At 28.5% G+C, this 21394-nt stretch overlaps 1 protein-coding gene across 2 annotated transcripts in view; it reads right to left on the reverse strand.

The window, feature by feature from the left end:
- LOC103574406 (insulin-like growth factor 2 mRNA-binding protein 2) overlaps positions 1 to 21394 on the reverse strand; it is a 90420-nt gene that overhangs the window by 30404 nt on the left and 38622 nt on the right. The window contains exon 1 of one of the 2 annotated variants that reach the window (XM_008553851.3): positions 4903 to 6788. The exons of the other annotated variant lie outside the window; for it this stretch is intronic. Within the exon in view, the coding sequence (XP_008552073.1) occupies positions 4903 to 4991 (89 nt within the window). The 5' untranslated portion in view covers positions 4992 to 6788. Of the gene's footprint in view, positions 1 to 4902; positions 6789 to 21394 lie in introns of those variants that run through there. 2 annotated transcript variants of the gene reach the window in all.

Below are 21394 nucleotides of genomic sequence, written 5' to 3' on the forward strand. Positions count from 1 at the left end.
GTAAAATAGAGCATTTGAAAGTTAAATATACCAACACTCAATTTTTTTCTACAGAAGTGAACAAATTACTCGTATTATATTAAAAAAGGTTATTTCGAGTAATATAAAAGTAAATACAGTTGTTAAAGAGAAAATTATAAACATTTATAACGCGGGAAATTTTTTTACAATTAAAAAAAAAAAAATTTTTTTCATTTTTTTTTCGGAAGGGGCCATCTTGTCCAAAAAAAAAATTTTTTTTCAGGAGCCTCACCAAAATTTTGGTGAATTGAGTTAAAGTTGGACGAGAGTAAATCAACTTGATAGTTAAAAGCCACAAAGAATAACAATCGGCTTAGGTGGGCCGTCTTGCCTCGGTCTCTCCTAGTACCAAGTAAATATGTTTTAAATGGAGTATTTATCCTTGGGAAATGTTTTTTTTTTTTTTTCAGTGTACTGTTTAAAAATGGATGAGTGAAATTCACTGAGAATCAATGGATAGTTACTATTTCTCTAGTTATAAGTATACATACCACTTATTGAACTAGTGGTATACCTGTAGCTGGTTCTCAGTGCATATTCACTAATTTATTTTTAGAGGGTAGCTTTATATAATCAATAGCTCCTTATTAAATTTTATGAACATAATTAAGTAAATATATCGTGATTAGAAAAACGAAATTAAAATCGATACTCTTACGACATACATTGTTAAAAATCCTGAGTGAATTCGGAATGACGTGGATTTTATTTTGACTTGCATCCAATCCGATCCGAAAGAAAAATTATCAATTAATGATAAATTCCAATTTCCACAAAAAATTAGTCAGATTGTATTAAATTAAAATATACACCAGCAAATCATTAAAACTTGCCTTTAATCGAATGATATATTAAAAATGAGTTTATTTCGGTGCAGATTTTATAATAATGTCCAAAATTAATTCATTAAATGAGTACTATTTGTATTATTTTATATTAATATATTATATAGGTTGAATTCATTTTAATTAATGATTTGCAATTAAAAAAAAAAAACCGTAAAAATAAGTATATACACATATACTTCAGTATACCTCTACATGCAAATGTAGTTGTGTATGAAGCCAGTTTTTACAATGTCGACTTAGATGATCATAAGCCGCCATTTTTACGGTTCCTCCATTATTAAGATATATATATATATATATATATATATATATATATATATATATATATATATATATAGACGAATAACGTGAATATAAATAAATAAAAGTATTTATTATTGTTATTTTGTAAAAGTTATTTTTTTCACAGATTAAAATGAACTTTTCACCTGGAAATTTTTCTATGATAATGCTTAAGCCAAATCTTTCAGGATAAAAGGGTTTAAAATTACTGCTTGAATAATTTTAGGTAGAAACTAAATAAAATTTAGTTAATACAAAAAAATATATATATATTATTTTTTGAGAATTCGACGAGAACGTCAATAGCGATCGAGAAGAATCTTTTGAAAATAGCCTGGAGTTCAGTTAGGAATATATATATATATATATATATATATATATATATATATATATATATATATATATATATATATATATATATATATATATGCATATATGTATATATATGCAGGTATACTGAAAAAAAAAAATTAAAAAAATAATGAAAGATGACTCAGTCGGGCTTGAAAAATATTTTACTGTAGTCAAGTAAATCCACGTAGGCATGGACTATAGACCTTCTTGAGAACCTTACTGGCTCCAGCAACGATAGATCTGTTCAGGTAGTCAATTTGGCTATAAATGAAACGTTAAGATGCCAACCGTGGGCGAGACAATAACATGTATATATATTTTTCGAGTCTCGGAGAGATGAAAAAGATTTTTAGATAATGTATAGGTGAAACCAGTGGATTGAGCAAGCAACAACTATTCTACGAAATCGTACAAATCCAATACTTGAACAAAAGATCTGAAAAACTTATTCTGTTTGTATATTACCTACTTATAAATAGATTTTCAAAATTTCTTTATTTCCTTTCTTTGCTGACCCTGAATCAACTATTCAAATCTTGAACATTATTATTTTTAAAACGATCAATTCACAAAAAAATGTTATGTATTTTGTTATTGATTTCACATTTTTTTTTTTTTAAGTTGCTAATAAAATAATTATTTGTCGATACTTTGCCTCATGTTAACGAAAAAAATATAAAAGTTATTGACATTACCGGCATTGCGGGGGCGAAACGCAGCTCTCAGCCAAAAGATAGAGCCACGCACAACTTACGCATGATTGAGTAATAAAGTAACGTCATGATGTTGTTTACTATAAGATTCGCGGGTTTTTATGGGTCATTTGCCTTGAACTTTTTTTATTTTAAATTATTTTTATACTTGTGTCATACCAATAAAAATAATAATGAATTAATTTATATAATTTTATATATATATATATATATATATATATATTTAATCATTAGGTAAGAGAACATATTATGAGATATTTTGTGAGACTAGTTTTATATATTTTTTTTTCACACACCGTCATCTCGACCTTTCTCTCTGGTTCATCGTGACCTCGGTAAAACGTTAATATGTTTATGTATATGTATAGTTTTAAAAAAGTTTTTTTCTTCTAAATGTTATAGATAACTACCGAAACAGTAAATTTATTTGACAAGTATATTAATAATAAAAATTTTGTTTAAAGACAATAAAAAGCTGTATTAGTTTAATACGTATATTAAAGGAATGATTAATAGTAAAAATTAGATTATAGTGAAATAAAAAATCACTATGACCTTGAATTGTGATCATCTAACCGCACGGTTGCCATTAATGCCGGGCCGATGGATGGCACTTCTCAGAATTTTATCCACATTCGAATTCGTCTCGTGTTCACCGCTTCAGGCAACTCGTCGTGCTTACACTATATTCCTTAAACTATAGAAAACAAAAAAACTATCTGTTGCTACACACTTTAATATATAATTTCTAACATAATGTAATTATGGATAAAAAAAAATATATTTATTCACTAATATAGATAGTAAATAATATAGAAAATATTCAATGTGCGTCATTGATAGGTATATCAAGACAAAAACAAACTGATTGTTGAGCAGTTATTCGGTAATTTGGTTTAATTAAGATAAAGAAAAATAAGTAGGTTTAATCATTTGTTACAAATATATGTACAATAGCTTGTGAAGGAATAAAAGCATTAAAGCCCTCTAAGAAGATGACAGTAATAGTTTTATTCAATAAAGTTATTTTTGTCGACAATACTGACGTCGTATTTATTGATATTCACATTGTCAGTTTACGTACTATCTAACACATTAATCAACAATTATTAATTATCTTTACACGACTAATATAAGTTACCTTATTGATTATTTAATATTTTACATTAAATTAAAAAATTATTACAATTGATTAATCGATGGCTTCGAATGCCAACTGACGCGAAAATCGAGTGTAAATTAAAATAGAAAATAGCTTCTATACTGATCCATCCACATACATATATATAAATATATTTTTTTTTCTCTATCTTTTACATGTGTTGTGTGAGAATGCTTAGACCAAACTTTTGGCTATCTAATGTTTTTAGAAAAGTCCGTACATCCGGAAAACAAATTCGTTATAACGCACACACCGACATACATTCATAACGCATAGAAACCCGACTTAAATATTAAAATTTTTTTCTAACACCAATATTATATAAATCATATACGAATAAAATTATAATAAAAAAATTAAATAATAATTTTGAAAATTTTTTTTAATGAAATAAATTAAAAGTTAAAGATATTAAACTAATGTAGTGTAATTTTTTTTTTTTTTTAGAATGAGTTACTTCCGGTTTTGGTGTAAAGTTTGTTAAGACTAAAATATGTATATAGATTGTGCGTTCTCAGGGTCTAATATATAATATGTATATATATGAGGGAAACGTGTATCTTTTACAAATATGGTATATATTTTCCGGTGTTATTTATGCGTCATTATATACATACATCGACATGGGTCTATTTTCGGCGGCCATGCAACACACGCGTGTGTGACCACCCATGCTAACGCTGTTTTATTTCACACAGTTACCACCAGCACCTTCTTCCACTGAGTCATGCCTACTTACGGTGCGCAGGCGGGCTCTCAACACAATTTGTCTCGTCATTTATTTAAAAAATACTTACTTGTTAAACTTAATATCAATACAAATAAATATACAAAATTGTCATATATTTATATATTATATAAATTATTGAATATTTATTTATTAAAATAGTATTGATTGAATTAAATACTCTCGCGCCAAAAATATTCGAATATAGCTATGAGATAATTCGGAGTACATTTGAGTATCAGAAGCCGTTAGAAATATTTTTAACGATAACGAAATAGAGATATAGTAAAACATATATTTTATTCTAATAGATAAGTTAAGATAATTTTTTTTTTTTTTTTAATCAATTAATTCATTTTTTTTCTTTAATTTCATTAGTTAAATTTTTTTTTCTTCTTCAAATTATTGTTGAATTTTTAAAATAATTTTTAAATGTTGATTCAAGTAATAATACAATTTTGATTAATGGAGTTTTTTTTTTTTTAATACGTCAATTCCTCAAATATATCTTATCAAGTTATGTATTGTCTATTTACTTAGACAAAGTATTTCCAATATGTAGTTAAAGTCTAACCGTGAGATTAGAATCAAATTAATATGAAAATATTAAGTAAATAATATATAATTTATTCAATTATTATCTTTCGCTTTAATCAATCGCTTAAAATCTAAATCATTAATACGATAATATTTTATTATAATATTTAATATTAATGACTATTAATAAATTATTCAACGAATAATTTTTAACAAAAAAAATAAAATAAATAATTTAAAAAAATAATAATAATTTACCTTGGAGTTTCACCATTTTTATCCTCGATATCTAAACGTTCCATTTCCTTCTGCAACATACCGCCCTCGCTGAATTTATCCAATGACATTATTGTACGTAACGTATGTATAATTATTCACAAATAAAAACGTAAATTAATAAAAAAATAAAACTGGCGCTTTATAATATAATAACTCGTATTTACAAGAACTAGCTTGTCGAGCACTGTTCAACTATAATTTATTATTTTTTATATACATATATATAATATCCATATGTATATATCTATCTTTATCTCTCTTCTTTCTTTACTTTACTTAAACTTTTTATTTTCTTTCAATATATATATAACTCAAAAACGTGTTTCTTAATTTAAAAAAACATAAAAAAAAAATAGCTTTAAATAAAGTTAGCTGCCGCTAACAAGTGAGGTAGACTCAAACACTGGTACACACCAAGATTATCCGTTCTCAATTGACACTGACGTAATAGTAATTCAAGGAGATTAAAGTATGGCGTTGACAGTGTAAAAAAGTTTATATGTATATATATTTTTAATGAGGAACTTAAACAAAAAAAAAAAACGATACAATTCGATATAACACTGGCAACACAGTCCTCACGCGGGTTTAGCAACCGGCGACAGTTGTTACGAGAATGGTAGCGCGTCCTCACTCCTACTTGAGTGCCCCTCTCCAGCTCTTTAAAATTTAGTATCCCGACCGCGTGCAGTCCCTTTTCCTTCCCTTGAACCTCCCTCACCCTTCTACCGGTTTTCTTTCTGTTCTTCTTCGCACTATTCTAGTCTTCTGGTTACACTTATCCTATTATTCTTTCCCTTAGCACCTTCACAAAACTATAAAATCTATTATGCACTTTAATTATCAGTTGTGCAGTTATTTTATAACAACAACAACAACATCAACAACAACAAAAAAATATTATTTTTATAATTTTTATTTTCAATATGATTTCACCATCACTTAAAAATTATGAAGAGCATTTATATTATCTTTTTAAAAACTTAAGTGCATCTAAAGAAAATTATAAACTGTATATTTCATTTCTGGAGTACTGATAGTTATAATGAGAAAAAAAATAATCAAGTCCGGACAGAAACACTTATGATTATCTCTGGGAAAATTTCAAGTATCAGTTACTGGTGTATAACATAAGTTAAATAAATTTTATTTAATAATACAAGGAAATTAATTTAGTAAAATAATAATTATTAACTTGTATATTTTATTATTTCAATTTAATGATATCAATAATATAGTTTGTTGTGTTTAGTGTAATAAAAGTATAAATATATACGAGGTAAGTTTAAGATAAAGTAAAATAACATAACACACTGGCGCACTTGGAAGCGCAACAAGAGGGGGATGAAGAATGAGAATAAGACGGTAAATTGGTTGGCGCCGTCTTGTAAGCCGGGCGCGTGCCAAAATCAAAACTATAGTGGCTCGTGCTCTTGTTGCACACTTTTAAATATGCCGTTATGGTTTTTGCGTTATTACTTTAATTTGATAATTTTATTCAGAATTTATTAATTGTTTAAAACGTTTTTTTTATTTATATATATTTTTTTATCGTAATACTATTTATTATATGTGATTTAAAAATAAAAATTCAGAATATTTAGCTCCACAATAATTATATAATAAATAAAATTAAAAAATATAACTCAATAATATATACTGTAAATTTAGAAAGAATGACCGAGACCGAAAAAACGGAGGTGGCGGTGAGCGCGTACGCGACGCGTATTTTCTTTTATACGATACTGGCCAAAACGTAAATTTTATCCTTGGATTTTAGGATACGCGCGTCACGTACATATACGCGTGCGTACTATCAGGGCGGTGGCGTCGATGGTTATAGCCGTGGTGGTGATGGTGGTGGTAATCAAAAATATATATGGTGGTGGTGGTAGTAGTGATAGTAGCGCCGTTTGAAATCTCTATGTCGTCGTTCATAGTCGTGGTCGTCGTCGTCGTTGGAAATATATGTTGAAAAAAGAAATTTTTTTAATAATTTAAATTCTGAAAAAAGAGTTTTATCGTTACAGATGATGCACGGCCATGTGAAAACAACAGCATGCTGTAATATTTTTAGAGTATATCTATATATATGAGAAAGCGCGGTAGACTAATATTATTTTTATAATCATGTATAAGACATAGCTTGAACGGGGTGCTTTAGGCCGCGCCCAGCCTATCCCTACCCTTTAGCACCTACGTCCCCACTGTTTTACTACAGATGTAGCCCACGGTGAGCTGTAACTTACATTCTCTACCCTCACTACTTGCATCATCCGCGTTCCCGGCACCGGCAAATTCCCCACTGCTCAAAACGGCGCCCGGGAGAATCACTCACTCCACCTTATTCCACGCGCGCGTTCACAAAACCCATGAGCGACCGCGCGAATTGGAAAATGCCTACGTCATCGAGCTGGTAACACATCAGAGACATCTGCCGGATGCCGGTAGGTAACCTTATTTTGGTTTAACTTATTTTTCTCTCTCTGCACACCCCCTCGAGCACCACTTTATGATGTTGATGATGAGCCAAAAGCCGACTCACGACTCACTCGCACTACTCTAGAGTAAAGAGTATAGAAGCAAAACGTAACGCGGACTTCCCACTATCGCCAAGGTCAATCCCCACTATATATTCCTCCACGTTATTATGTGTATTAATATCTTTTTTTTTATATAGATATGGATGTTTTTACTCGCTTGCATTAAAAGATTCGACAGTGAGACGAAGAAGATCGATGCGGGGAAATTTTGGGCCAAAGTAAGATAACAAGAGTGGGTGAACGTCGTCACACGTTACCGCTTTTATTTTTTTTTAATATTTAAATATTATATATTGTTTTATACGTATAACAAGTACTCTAGTCATAAATAATTGTATAAATATGCATTTTTTGTATGTAAATATAATATTTCTTCTTAGAATTCAAGTAGTATCAAAAAAAGTTAATTATTTAACTTTATAGAAAAATTAATAGTATAGTCAATATTTAGTTAAATAAAGTAAAATCTATATATTATTAAGGCTGTAAAAATAATATACGTATGCTGTTTCAAAAATTTCGGAACAAGCCTTTAAAATTAAAGTAACCGGTCAATAATATATAGTTCAATGTTTCAAAACGTTAAAAAAAAATAACATAAAAATATATATCAAGATAAAAAAAAATTTGTTGAGTGCTGTAACCTCGGTTCTATGAGTTATCCTCAGGCGCCGGTTCCACAATTTCGAGCGTTTGGATATATTCTTCTGAGAATTCTCAGGTCAAATGCGCGGCGACGCCCTCAAATTCACTCACTGATCATTCAAAGAACGAGATATAATTCAACTAAGGTGGCCGGATAGCCTATATTATTTTGATACCGTATCTTATATTTATTCTCTATCTTGTTAATATTACGAAACCTCGAGTGCTTCCGTGTAATATTTTCATGCTTACATTCATACAAAATATTCAAGTATATTTTCTTCCGGTTTTACTGATGAAAATAAATTTTTACACCATACCTGATATGCCTATGAATCATAAGCATGTAACGTAAAAGAAAACATGTTACATTCTAACTTGAAATACTTCACCAGCCGCAACAAAATATTATTTCTTGTTGATTGTAAGTTTTTTTTCTGTGTATGTATTAAACTTCTATGTAATGTTAAAAAAATAGTAAATAAACAAAAGTATTGTTTAAATAAAAGTACACACTATAAAAAAAAACCGAAGTAAGTCAACGCTATCCCTGTGTTAAGATTATTGGTGTTAAAATTTTTCTGGTGTTATAAGAGGTGACAAAAAAAAAACAAATAGTTTTATTTTTGAAGTATCAGAGATCAAATTGTATTTCGAATACAAAAAAAAAAAAAAAACATTTTTTATCGTTTTAAAAATTAATTATATGACAGATTTACTAATTTATGATGTACCTGAAGATCCGAATGTTTTTCGCAGAACGAAAATATAAAAACAAAATGAAAAATAAAAAGGAAAAATTTATTAGATCTAGATTTTTGAAATTTTTCGCATAGGTACTATTATATCAGCAGAAAATGACAGGCCGCCTCAACTACCCCTTAAGCTGTTAAATTACATTTTTTTCATTTTCGTTGCGCGAAAAACGTTCCGATCTTCAGGTACATAATTTATGGAGAAATGCAAAGAATATTTGTCCACAATGACATGTTAATGTGATTGTATAAAATTTAGGTAACAGATTTTTATGATTCAAGTCTCTACAAACTAAATCAGTGAAAAAAATGAAATTGAATTATCAATGACTAATTTATGATCTTTTAATCGGTTATTACTTTATGGAAAACATTAATTACAATAAAAATATATATTATATTGTTCCTAAAGATTTAATTTGATAAGTGATCAAAAATTTATGCAATTTGTTCAGTTTAAGAAGGATTTGATCTTTGTTCTTCTATCACAGGTGTGAGTACTCGAGTTGATGAAAGGTACCGTCATTCTTGAACTTGCACAATAAATGAAAACTTTGTTATTTTTAAACAAATGAATTTTTATGAAGAATGAAAACGTACATCGCTAGATTATATATATCTATAAAGATATGCATTAAGCCTCGTTCTTAATTTTGCGTTTAGACGTTTTATTTGAAGGAAAAGCTTGGACAAAAAATACTACAGACCCTCCTTAATAAAAGTAACAAAAAAGACATTACAGATAATAAAATTGTTTTGATCGGAGTCAATTTACTCGGCATGTACAATGTTTTAACGCCAGTAAAATAACACTGTTACAACGGTGTGAGTCCATTTTAACACCGCTTATTTCACAATGTACTATAGATACACTGTAAGAAATAATGTAATTTAATTATTTAATTTTAATTTATTTACAATAAAAATGTGGTCAGGATCCATTTACTGTGCTAGTGTGACAAAGAGAAAGTAGTATTTATTCCTTAGGGTGCGTAGGAGAGCGCACCTGTGAGTAAATCCAAGACAAAACTTTCTTGGCTTAAGACTCTAGTAATCTTGGTTTGAGATTTTTCGTGTTTGATTGGAGAAAGGATTACTTAAACAAAGAGTTTAAATTATTCAAACTACTTTATTTTCAGTTCAAGTTCGTACCATTTTTTGTTTCAAAACATCTTAGTTCTTGAATTAAGAGTATAACTTTCTCGAACTAAATATTTTTATTTTTTGGTTTAAGTAAGTAACATACTTAGGTTACGAAAAATGTTTATCATATCAAGAAATGCGAGTTTTTAAAACAAGTAATTCTATCATTAGGCCAAGTATGATGGGTGTATTAGCTTAAGAATTTTTTTCTTAATTCAAGAAATTATTTTACTTCGTCCAAGAAATATTTGGTTTTCATTCCACCTGCTAAAAAATGTTTTGGTTGAAGAAAAATTATCTTGAGTCGAGATTTTTTTTTCTGTGTACTTGTGCTAAGATGGGCCGTCGTGCCCCGCTTTCTCGTGTTGTATTTTAAAAATTTTTTATATTAAAATCTAACTCAATATCTTGATTAATCACATCAAACATATACTTCTAATTAAATATATTGTAACATGCTTTAATTTTATTACATTCGAAAAATTTATATGTATCCACATGCAAAATTAATAAATTTTATTACAATGCAGTAACAATTATTTTTGAAAATATCTAAAAAACAATGTTGACCGTTTTGATTTTTTAGTGTTGTCTTTGAATAAATCGATCAATTTACGCTAACTATTTAAAGATAATTAAATAAACAAATATTAAACAAAAAAGAATAAAAATATTTTGACGTTGCCCCTTTTATTTTCAATATCGGTTAATCATGTTCTTTAACCAAACAGTGTTTAATGACTGACTTTTGGCACAGATTGAGTTTTGTATCATTCACTCATTTTATTTAGTTTGTAAATAAAAATATGAATTTTCTAGTACACGGAGAAAAAATTAAAGGAACTGTTCCTAGTACGTTTATGAAATATCATCCCATACCGTTATGGTAATGATTACTTGGGATTATGGGATATAGACCCATACTTTTTGGGAAGGTTTCCATAAATATAGTAACAATTCCTATCATTATGGTAACAGTTCCCATATCGCATATGAAAGAATCATGGTAATGATTACCATACTCATAGGAATAGTTCCCATAAGCAAATAGGAACCAATCCTATAACCACATTGTAACAGTTCCTATAATATTATGGTAATCATTCCCATAATGTATGGGAATTATTACCATAATATTATGGGAATGGTTACCATAATATTATGGGAATGGTTACCATAATATTATAGGAAAAGTTACCATAATATCATGGGAATGGTTACCATAATATTATGGGAATTATTACCATAATATTATGGGAATTATTACCATAATATTACGGGAATGGTTACCATTTTATTGTAATATAGTTTTACAAAAAGATTAAATATACAAAAAAAATGCTTATTACAAACAAAAATTATTATAATTTCTAAATATTATGGCAACCATACCCATAATATTATGGTAACCATTCCCATAATATTATGGTAACTGTTCCTATAATATTATGGTAACCATTCCCATAATATTATGGTAACCATTCCCATAATATTATGGTAACTATTCCCATAATATTATGGTAACCATTCCCATAATATTATGGTAACCATTCCCATAATATTATAGTAACCATTGCCATATGTACATAGTAACGATTACCATAATTCCATAGGAACTATTCCGATACCGTATGGGAATTATATCCATAATTATAGGAATGGTTACCATAATATATATGGGTGCCGTTCCTATAATCAACATTTCAAAAAAACTAGTTACTATGCAGTATGGGAACCATTCCCATAATATATTGTAACTGTTACTATAATTTTCTTTCCGTGTAGTTGTAATTGTCTAGTGAAAAAATTTTTTTGTTACATATTTTTAAACCACTAAAATTTTTGTATAATTCATGGCTTAACAATTTCAAAAGTAAAATTTAAAATTTGAATAGAAAGCTATGAAATTTTGTTGAACGGAACCGATGTCAAACGACTAAGTCCAAGAGTAAATAAATTCACAAGGTTGAAAACTGTCATGGTTTCAAAGTTGTACGTATAAGGTATCTTAAGTGCACTTTTAAAATTTACGCTTTAATATACTTTCTATTATTTATATTTACTTATGACATTTATGACAGGCAGATTTATAACTTGATGGGACAGAGGAAGTAAGTTTTTATATTTCAGACATTGTGTCTAGTGATGGAGGATACAATCAATAGTTAATTTTATTGCTTAAATATTTTATAAATTCTAGATAATTTTGTGGTGCATATAAACTTATAGACAATTAAAAAAAAAAAAAGGAAAAGAAAAACAAAATGTTGTTTGTCGTTTGAAAGAAAAATAAATGTTTACTCCTCCTCTATTCCTACTAAAAAAATCTTTTGATCAACAGTTTCTTTTCTAATATAAGTGATAAAAAATTCTACAACTTGTTTTCACCCTGAACGATCTTTTTGTGAAAACCAAGCATCCTGAAGGTCTTTAGTACAAAGTGCAGAGTGAGCCGAAAAAGTGTCAGACACTATATCCCTCGTTGCAATTTTATACTTGAGTAAGAAGACAAGAGTACTGTGACGAGATGGACATTAATTTCCTCATAGAGAAGACAATCGCCTATAAGGTATATTATATTCACGCTTAACCAAGAGAATAATTGATTGTTCGTTAAACAAATATTAATACCATGGTTAAACTTTTAAAAATAAAATTAAAAAAAAGTTATAAGTTAACTTTATATGTACTTTTTTAGTTCAAATTTAAGTGTCTACCGTAGCAAACGTTAAATAACAAAAAACTAAATATCCGTTTACGACCTTTAGGGTAATTAAAAAAACCTACAAATTACTTATGAAAATTTTTTATTCACACGTATAAGAAACCCTCTAAGAATCGGAATGAAGTGAAAAATGTTCAGATTGCGTAAAAATTTTCAAAATCGTAAAAATATTAAAAAATATAATTGTTTAATTGCGAAAAATATTAGTATCTAGAAAATTAATGATCTAAAAAAGGCCGTCGCAAAATGAATGGTTTTCAAAAGCCGCTTAATAATTTAACCAATTTCTAGTGTTATATTTCGGGCATTTTTGAGTGATCTTAAAAATCTATTTCAAGGTTCTATATTGCATCATATAGTTGCTTTTACAACGTCATAATCAACGAAGGATACATTTTTAAATGAAGCATTGTAATCTGTAGCTTACTTTATTACTCTCTAAAAATAAATTAATAAAATTCATTGCGAATGAGTGAATATGCACTGGGAACCACCTATATGTATACCACTGATTGAATTAGTGATATACTTATAGCTGTAGAAATAGTAGCTATCCACTGATTCGCAGAGAATTTCACAAAAATTCTAATAATACGATTTGAGGGATTTGAAATTATTGAATCATTCAGTAAAATAAAATGTTTCTAAAACTTTGTAGAGTATATAACATATTTTAAATTTGCCCCCTAACTTTTTTCTTTACAGCTAATAGTTTACTTACACAGAAAAAACAATTATAACTGGGGTCAAGAAAAATATTGTCTTTCCAATTCTTTTCTTGATTCAAGACAAACAAAACAGTTAAATTTACAACTTTTTTTTGGTTCAAGACAGCGAACTCCCTTGCTCCGAAAAAATTTACTTTTGAAGCGAAATTGCGCAGTTCTTGGTTTGAGAAAAAAAAATTCTATTGCTTCGAAAAATTAATTTCTTAAATAAAAACAAGAGTTCTTGACTGAATCACAGTTTCTTGGCTTAAAAAAATAAGTCATCTTATGCTTCTAAAGCTGAGATTTTAACCGAATTTTTTCGACCTTTTCTACTAAATTTTACTAATTTAAAAGAGAACAGCCATACTGTTTGTAAATAAAGATCCTGAAAAAACAAAATTATTGAAGATAAATAACTTATAAAAAATTTCAATCTAGCGTAGAAGACACCGTGAGTATTTTTTTATAACCAACAATGCATTGAGTCAACTGAAAAATTCTTGAAAAAAATTTTAGGTCACTCAACATCGTCCAAAAAAGCTAAAATTCGTAAATGTCGGTTAAAAAAGATTTCAGAAAAAGTAAAGTTTTACCAAATTTTTGGAGTGGTCCGTTTTGCCCATCTTTTCCCTGTTAATTTGTATTTTTTCCTATTTATATTGTTGTGTTTCCAGATTTCCTCTAAATTGTAGGTTAATTTTTTTTCAAACTCTCTCTATGTAGGTGATATCATTATTTGCATTAGTTTAGCATACATATATATGTATACAATATATATTATAGATATTATAAAATCAGGCGAAAGAACTCGATACATGTTATTGATCGATTACTCGTCGAAGGTCAGGATAGGATATAATCTATAAACTTGGCGTGTATTGACGATGGTGGAATTATCGGTGGGCAGAAGTTTGCCGGGCCAAACAACCAAAATTGTGGTAAGGTTAGAAACGTAGGGGAATGAATTCAAGGCCAACCCTCGTTTAAAAATAGACATTTCTTATATTTATAAATACGGTTATTAACAAATAATAATTTAATGTAATGAAAATACAAGAGTGCATGTATATAAAATGATACATTGTATGTACGAAATACTATTAGCTAGTTCTTTTTTTTTTTTTTTTTTTTTTATAAATTATTTGCTATAGTTATGAAGTGAGCATTTGGTTGATTCTAAGTTATATATTTAAAAATTTTACTTTTGTGTAAGCATGTCTTCTGTCGTATGAATACTGTGTCTTACTTTGTCATAATCGTTTCTGAGTATTGAAACTTGGGGTAGGTTTTGTGGGATTCTGTGCAATCTTTAGTGATAATTAATAGTTGTGAGGCTCGTAGACATAAAAAATGAATGGAGTGTAGCCACAAAAATATGATGAATAGAGTGAGAAAGAAAAGAAATATTTTGAAAAAGTTAAAAACAATTGGCTTTATGAGAGTTAGCCACAAATTTGCAAAACTTGTTGGATTGAATTAAAAGTTTTAAGACAAGTTTTTTATTTTATTTTCTTTTTTTCATTTTACTAAGATAATTAATTCCACTATTAGATTGTTAATTATGATTTTATCAAGCAATACAGTTGACTAAAGGAGTTTCAACTGTTGGTCTTGGCGTGTTCAAGAGTAATTTGATGGCATCCAGTAGCGTGGCAGTGAGTATATTTAGGGGATGCTTTTGATGACGAGGGTGACATCAAGTGGATTTTACATTTTAAATAAAAATTTAATGCTTAACTACACCCATTATTATTTTATTTTTTTTATTTTCGTTGTATCCGTTACATTCGATCCTAGAATATCTTAATTATTTAACACACTTTTTTAAAATATTCATTTTTTTAAATTACTTTGTCAGTTGGTAAAGTGAAAAATTCATTGAATATAGAAAAAATTTTATATCACTAATGAAAATACGGAAAAAAAAATGGTTGTACACAGTATGGAATGAACGGTATTGTTGAATTGAATGTCAGGAGCGTATGAGAATAGGGTGCAGAGGATCGAGGGTGAGAGATAGTAAAAGGGAAAAGTGGAAGGTACCTTGAGGACAGAACCCGAACTGTTGGGATCGTTAAGGGGAAGTGAACAAAATAAAATAGAGTAAGAGAGAAAAAAAAGAGGATAAGAAGTGTGAGTGGGCGAGTCCTGGAATCAATAGCAAGACTACGCACCCGGGAAAGAACTTCTGCAACACACTGGGAACGCACTCGGTCCATCAAGTCTTGTTTCGATTCCAAGAGAATTCGTATCCATAAAATAACTTGAAAATTTTATATATATTTATAACAAAGAAGTGCTTATAATTGTAGACAATAATATTGTTTCATATTAATTATAACTTTGTTATATTGAAACTTTGTACTTTAAATTTTATACTGTTCAAATTTTCTAACTAAAAAAAAATGTACATTTATGTTATTAGAAAAATATAAAACTTTTTAAAAAACTAGTTTCTTGATTTTATTCAAGTGATTTTAAATTTTTCAAAAACTTTATATGTTGTCTTACTTGTCTTAAGAACGGTTTTCAGATAATTTTGTCCAAGCTTTTCTCTGAAATAAAAGCTTTAAACGCAAAATAAAGACACAGTATCAATGTTTTACTCTATGAACTAGCGAAGTGCACTTCAATTTTTTAATCACTTCTATTTGTTTACGAGAAAAGCTTGGACAAAGTTCCCATTTACTGTTCAAGTGCAACAAAGATAGTACCGTTTATCCAGTTGAGTGCGAATAGAGAAACGAATGAAAACGCGTCTTAATCTATTATTTTTGATAAAAAGTTAACTCATCAATGACAATTGGCTAATGACTAGTAATTATTTTTATACATACATATATATATATATATATATATATATATATATATATATATATATATATATATATATATATATATATATATGTATATTAGACTGATTAAAAAAATCGACTATACTTTATTTTTCAAGGACACACTTACAAAAGTTTCAGCAGGGTAAAAAAAAAACGCCTGTTCAAATTAGAACTTTTCATTGCAATTTTCCATTTTCTACACGGAGAGAAAAATATCGTCAGAATGAGTATACGTATCGCTATTCTGGCTATACGCTGTATACTCAAATTACTTAACTATACACCGTATGACCAATTCAGCTATACAGAGTTTCCTCACAGTGAATCGTCAAAATGACGATCCGTATCCTTATTTTAGGTATTTTATGAATTTCTGACATGACTATTGCGCAAACTCTGTATTTAGGTAGCCGTCAACCGAGAGCGATGAAACGTATAGCCAATTTAGCTATACGGATCCTCACGCTGGCAAAACAGACACCTATATTAACGATACTACATACGTTTACAAAGAATATTTGTTGTATATTTAAATTAAATAAATGAATACTCATCCTAACCTAAATGCATATCTATAAATTAATGATACTATAGACTGTTAAATTAACATGTGAGTATTCTTAAACAAGGTATACGAATCGTTATTTTGACGATACGTCATTTGAAGATACATTGGATAGTCATTCTGACGGTATTTTTCTCTCCGTGTATTTAAATTAAGTTGGAAAAATTTTTTTAAAATTTTGAAATTTTATAACTCATCAAAGAAAAAATACACCTAAAATATCAATCCATATTTCTGTAGAGAATTGAATGCTCTACAAAAAAAGTCTCTTAAATTTTGTTGATAAATTCAATATTTCAAAAGTTATTCGAGGTCAAAGTTAAATTTATAGAATTCTTAATATTTTTCCACTTTTCTAGTGAGACGATCAGACTTATTATAAAATGTAATAGGACCTTTTTTGTAAACCATTTCATTTCCAAAATATTATGTTTTACGAACTTTTCAAAATTACTGAATTACAGTTTCAAAAGCTGTATTATGGTTATGATTTTAATTCTAATGCAAATAACTAAAGAGTATTTAAGTATTTTGAAAAACTTATGAAAGAATAATTTGTTGGAAATGAAACGGTCTACAAAAAAGATCCTATGGCATTATGTAATAAGTCTGATTGTTTCACCAGAAAATTGGAAAAATATTAAGAACTCTATAAATTCAACTTTTACCTCGAATAACTTTTATAATATTGAATTTATCAAAAAAATATAAAAGACTTTTTTTGTAGAGCATTCGATTCTCTAAAAATTATTCGTTGATGAGTTGTAAGATTCCAAAATTTAAAAAAAAATTTCCAATGTAATTTAAATAGGAAATGGAAAATTGAAATCAGGAAGTACTCAATATTGATGGAACTTTTGAAAGTGTGTTCTTGGAAAGTAAAAAGTCGTTAATTTTTTTGAATCAGTCTAATATATATAATTGATAAGGACCAATATAATTTTTTTTATAACAATAAAAAGGATGACTTACCTCCATCCATTGGTGAGCTGGATAACTGGGGATTCCGGTAAAGCTGTGCTATTTCTGTAAGCAGGAAGAATTATTTAGGATTAGAGGAAGGATTATACGGATATAGGTGTAGGAAATACTTGGAAAGAGTAGGGAACAAATAAATTGTTTTGCCCATGAAGCTCAAGCACGAAACGTTCAGTGTACGCTATTTTGCTCAATAGGATGTTATACTACTGAGTGAGAGTGGTCTTTTGTATTCGGTAACAGGAGTGCATTGGCGTCGAGAGTCATAGGCAAATGTTACTACGCAAGTGGTAAATTTCAGTTCTCGTTCAGTAGCATGCAATAGTTCGTGCATCAATTAGAAGCACATAAGGGAAAAATTTTTCTCTTATATATTTGTAAAAATTAATTACTATAAGTTATAATATTTATAGTATACCAAAATAGTATAAATGTTATGATATTCAACAGGTACAATTTTATGAATAAGTCTGAGGCAATTTAAAATCTATTGAATTTTATAATTGTGTAAAAAATTTAAACTGAATTCTCGTGTTGTTAAAATGTTGATATACTCTTGAGTTAATTTAATTGCTCTTTCGGCGACATCATTAATTACTTGTAAATCGTTAACAATTCGTAAGCCTTCAAAAAGTATTTAGAAAGGCTTTAGTAACACGAGAAGACCAAAAACAATATTTGATACAAGTTGTAAGTGAGTACAAAACAAAAAATCCTAATGCGACCAAAGCTTGCTTAAAAAAAAAGTTATAAAGAAAGCAAAAATGATAATAAATCTGCTTATAATATTATAGGCAAAGAAATTTTTACATATTTATTTCACCACTTTCTATTAATTTATTTTAAAGTTCGTCTGTATGAGGAAAGGTATGTTATTTTTTTATTTCTCATAAAACAATTTTTTTTTTCTCTCGATTTTCTGTTTAGGCTATGCAATCTACATAAATGATCATCGGTACTCTAGTGATAATTATAATTATCTTTTATTTCAACGATTTTATAGCCAAAAAGGTAAAAATGAAAATAGAATTTAAAATGTTATAGAAACGATAACAAACACAACTTTAACGTTAAATAACTTTTGAAGGAGTTATTTTATCGAAAATTCATAAGAGAACTTTTTTGTAGAGCGTTCAATTTCCTATCAGACTATTTTTTGATTAAATTTTTACTCTCATTTGTTTCTGAGAAAAAAAATTAAAAGTCAAAAGTCTACAAATCCCATGTTATTTGAATGGGAAATATAACATGATTTCGGCACGGTTTAATGTGAAATTAAGAGCCTGATTGTGTTGGATATTTTTTTTTAGGTCATAAAAAAAAGATCCAGGGGGCGATCGATAAATAAAATCGATTTGGGAAATAACGGGCACCTTAGTATGTTATAGTGTAATTCGTGCATAGAAAAATAAGTCGATTTGCTCTCTAAATACGAATTAGTGAAAATCACTTGACAATCACTACATACACGGAAAAAAAATATTAGTAAATATTACTAAGATTCTCGTCAACGGCGCGCCTAGACCAAATCTCAGTAAATATTACTGAGTAGAACGTAAGAAATTAATAACAGATGCATTTTTAACTTCCCGCTAAGAAAATTGCAAATTTTCAAAAATTCGGGAAATTATTGGTTTCAGTCCGATTTTCGAAAATCGAATTTCTAAGAGATCTTCACGTTTTGAGGTTCTAGGAAGCTATTCTGACTAATTTTACGATGATGTCCGAATGTATGTATGTAAATATCTGTAACTTTTGAACGGATGAACCGATTTTGATCTTCAAGGTGTCATTCGACGCGGCTTGTCAATATCTAGAAGCAGAAAAAAAATGAGCTTGATCGGTAGGGCTCGTTCAGAGATATTCTAAAAATAAAATTTTTTCAAAAATGTTTTTCTCCAATAACTTGTAATGTGCTCGATGGATTGATTTCAAAATTAACTGAGCTCTAAAGCTTCATAAGCCGCGTCGAATGCCACCTGAACCATCAAAATCAGTTAATTCGGTTAAGAGAAACCGCTGTCGAAAGAATAAATTAAAAAAAAAATTTTTTTTGGTATTTTCTAAATTTCTCAAAAATGACTCCATAAAGCAATTGCAACAATTGATCAGTAGTAGAAATCAATAAAACGCGTCGATTGCGACCTTAAACGTCTCAATCGGTTTATTCGTGAGAGAGATATCGTTTGAGTAAAAATGGTAAAAAACGTTTTTTTCGAAAAACAAAGGCATACTAAAATATTTTCGAGCTCGAAGAGCTCGAAAATGGATCCACAACAATTTTTTGAGCTCAAGGAGCTTAAAAACGGCGGGAAGTTTTGAGGCTGGCCCGTAGGGTCAACTGACAGACCGATTTTTTTGACAAGTGTCTTGTAGTTTTTTAAGGTTTTAGAAGTAATTTTAAATAGTCAAGCAGTATACTTAAACGATTAACTGTTAATTATAGCACTTTAAACATTAAAATCATAATTTTACTGATTGAAACGTCATCAGTTATTGATCATAAAATAAATAATTAGAAGTTGAACTACAGTTATTGTCAATCATTTTTTTCCGTGTGTATTTGGCAGTGAATACACGGAAAGAATTTTCATATGAATATTGCCATGTTATTTATTCTAAAAATTACTCTAAATCGAGTAATCTTGGGCCATTACGACTTTTTACTCTTGAATTACGAAATTTTACTCTTTCAGTGAGTAAAAATCAATCAGATTAATGTTTATTCATACTTACGAGTAAAAATTACTTCTATAGATTAGAAAATTTATTCGAGTTAGAAGCTGTTTTTCATTAAAAAATTAATGGGTTTAAAAGAATGGTATATTGGGGATCAAAGATTAATCGCATGAAGTAAAAATTAATAGATTAAGATGAGATATTCACAATAATCGAGTAAATATGAGACTTTTAAAAAATTACTCAATAATAGAGTAAAACACAGTCGAGCAATGTTAATATTTAAACAAAAAATTTTAATTTGACACAAAAAATACCAATTTTTTACAACAACCCAGGATTACTCGAAAAGCCAGAGTAATTTTTATCAAAAAATTCTTTCCGTGTAGTCACTTATTGCCAGTAAAAAGTATACCACTATTTAAAATTGTGGCATACTTTTCACAGTGTATAGTCACTATTTTTATTATGTCAAATTCAACAAAGTGGATCAAAGAAATTATGTTATTGGTTTAAAACATTGGCATTGTGCAATATTCTAGTTACTGCTTCTGTATTGGCTCAGTATTGCTGTATGAGTTATAGTAGTTTTCTTGCAAAAAGAATACGTAAATTAAGAATTTCACGGTATTTTTGACATAAAAATTCATGAAAGAATTACTACAGTAATAGTAGCATGAGGACAGTATGAAATTATTCGCTCAGCCATAGTAGGGGAAATTAAATCGACTGAAGCGTTTGCAGTGGTTACTTTTGGAGTTACGGGAGGCTATTATTACTAAAGTTGTAAGCAAGCACACGTGAAATTATTTATTTTGTTATTATTTATTTTTCATTTTGATATTTTCTTAGTATCATTTTTTGACTTTGATATGAATTTCAAACAACTTA

This window comes from Microplitis demolitor, chromosome 1, assembly GCF_026212275.2.
Source record: "Microplitis demolitor isolate Queensland-Clemson2020A chromosome 1, iyMicDemo2.1a, whole genome shotgun sequence".
Lineage (NCBI taxonomy): Eukaryota > Metazoa > Arthropoda > Insecta > Hymenoptera > Braconidae > Microplitis > Microplitis demolitor.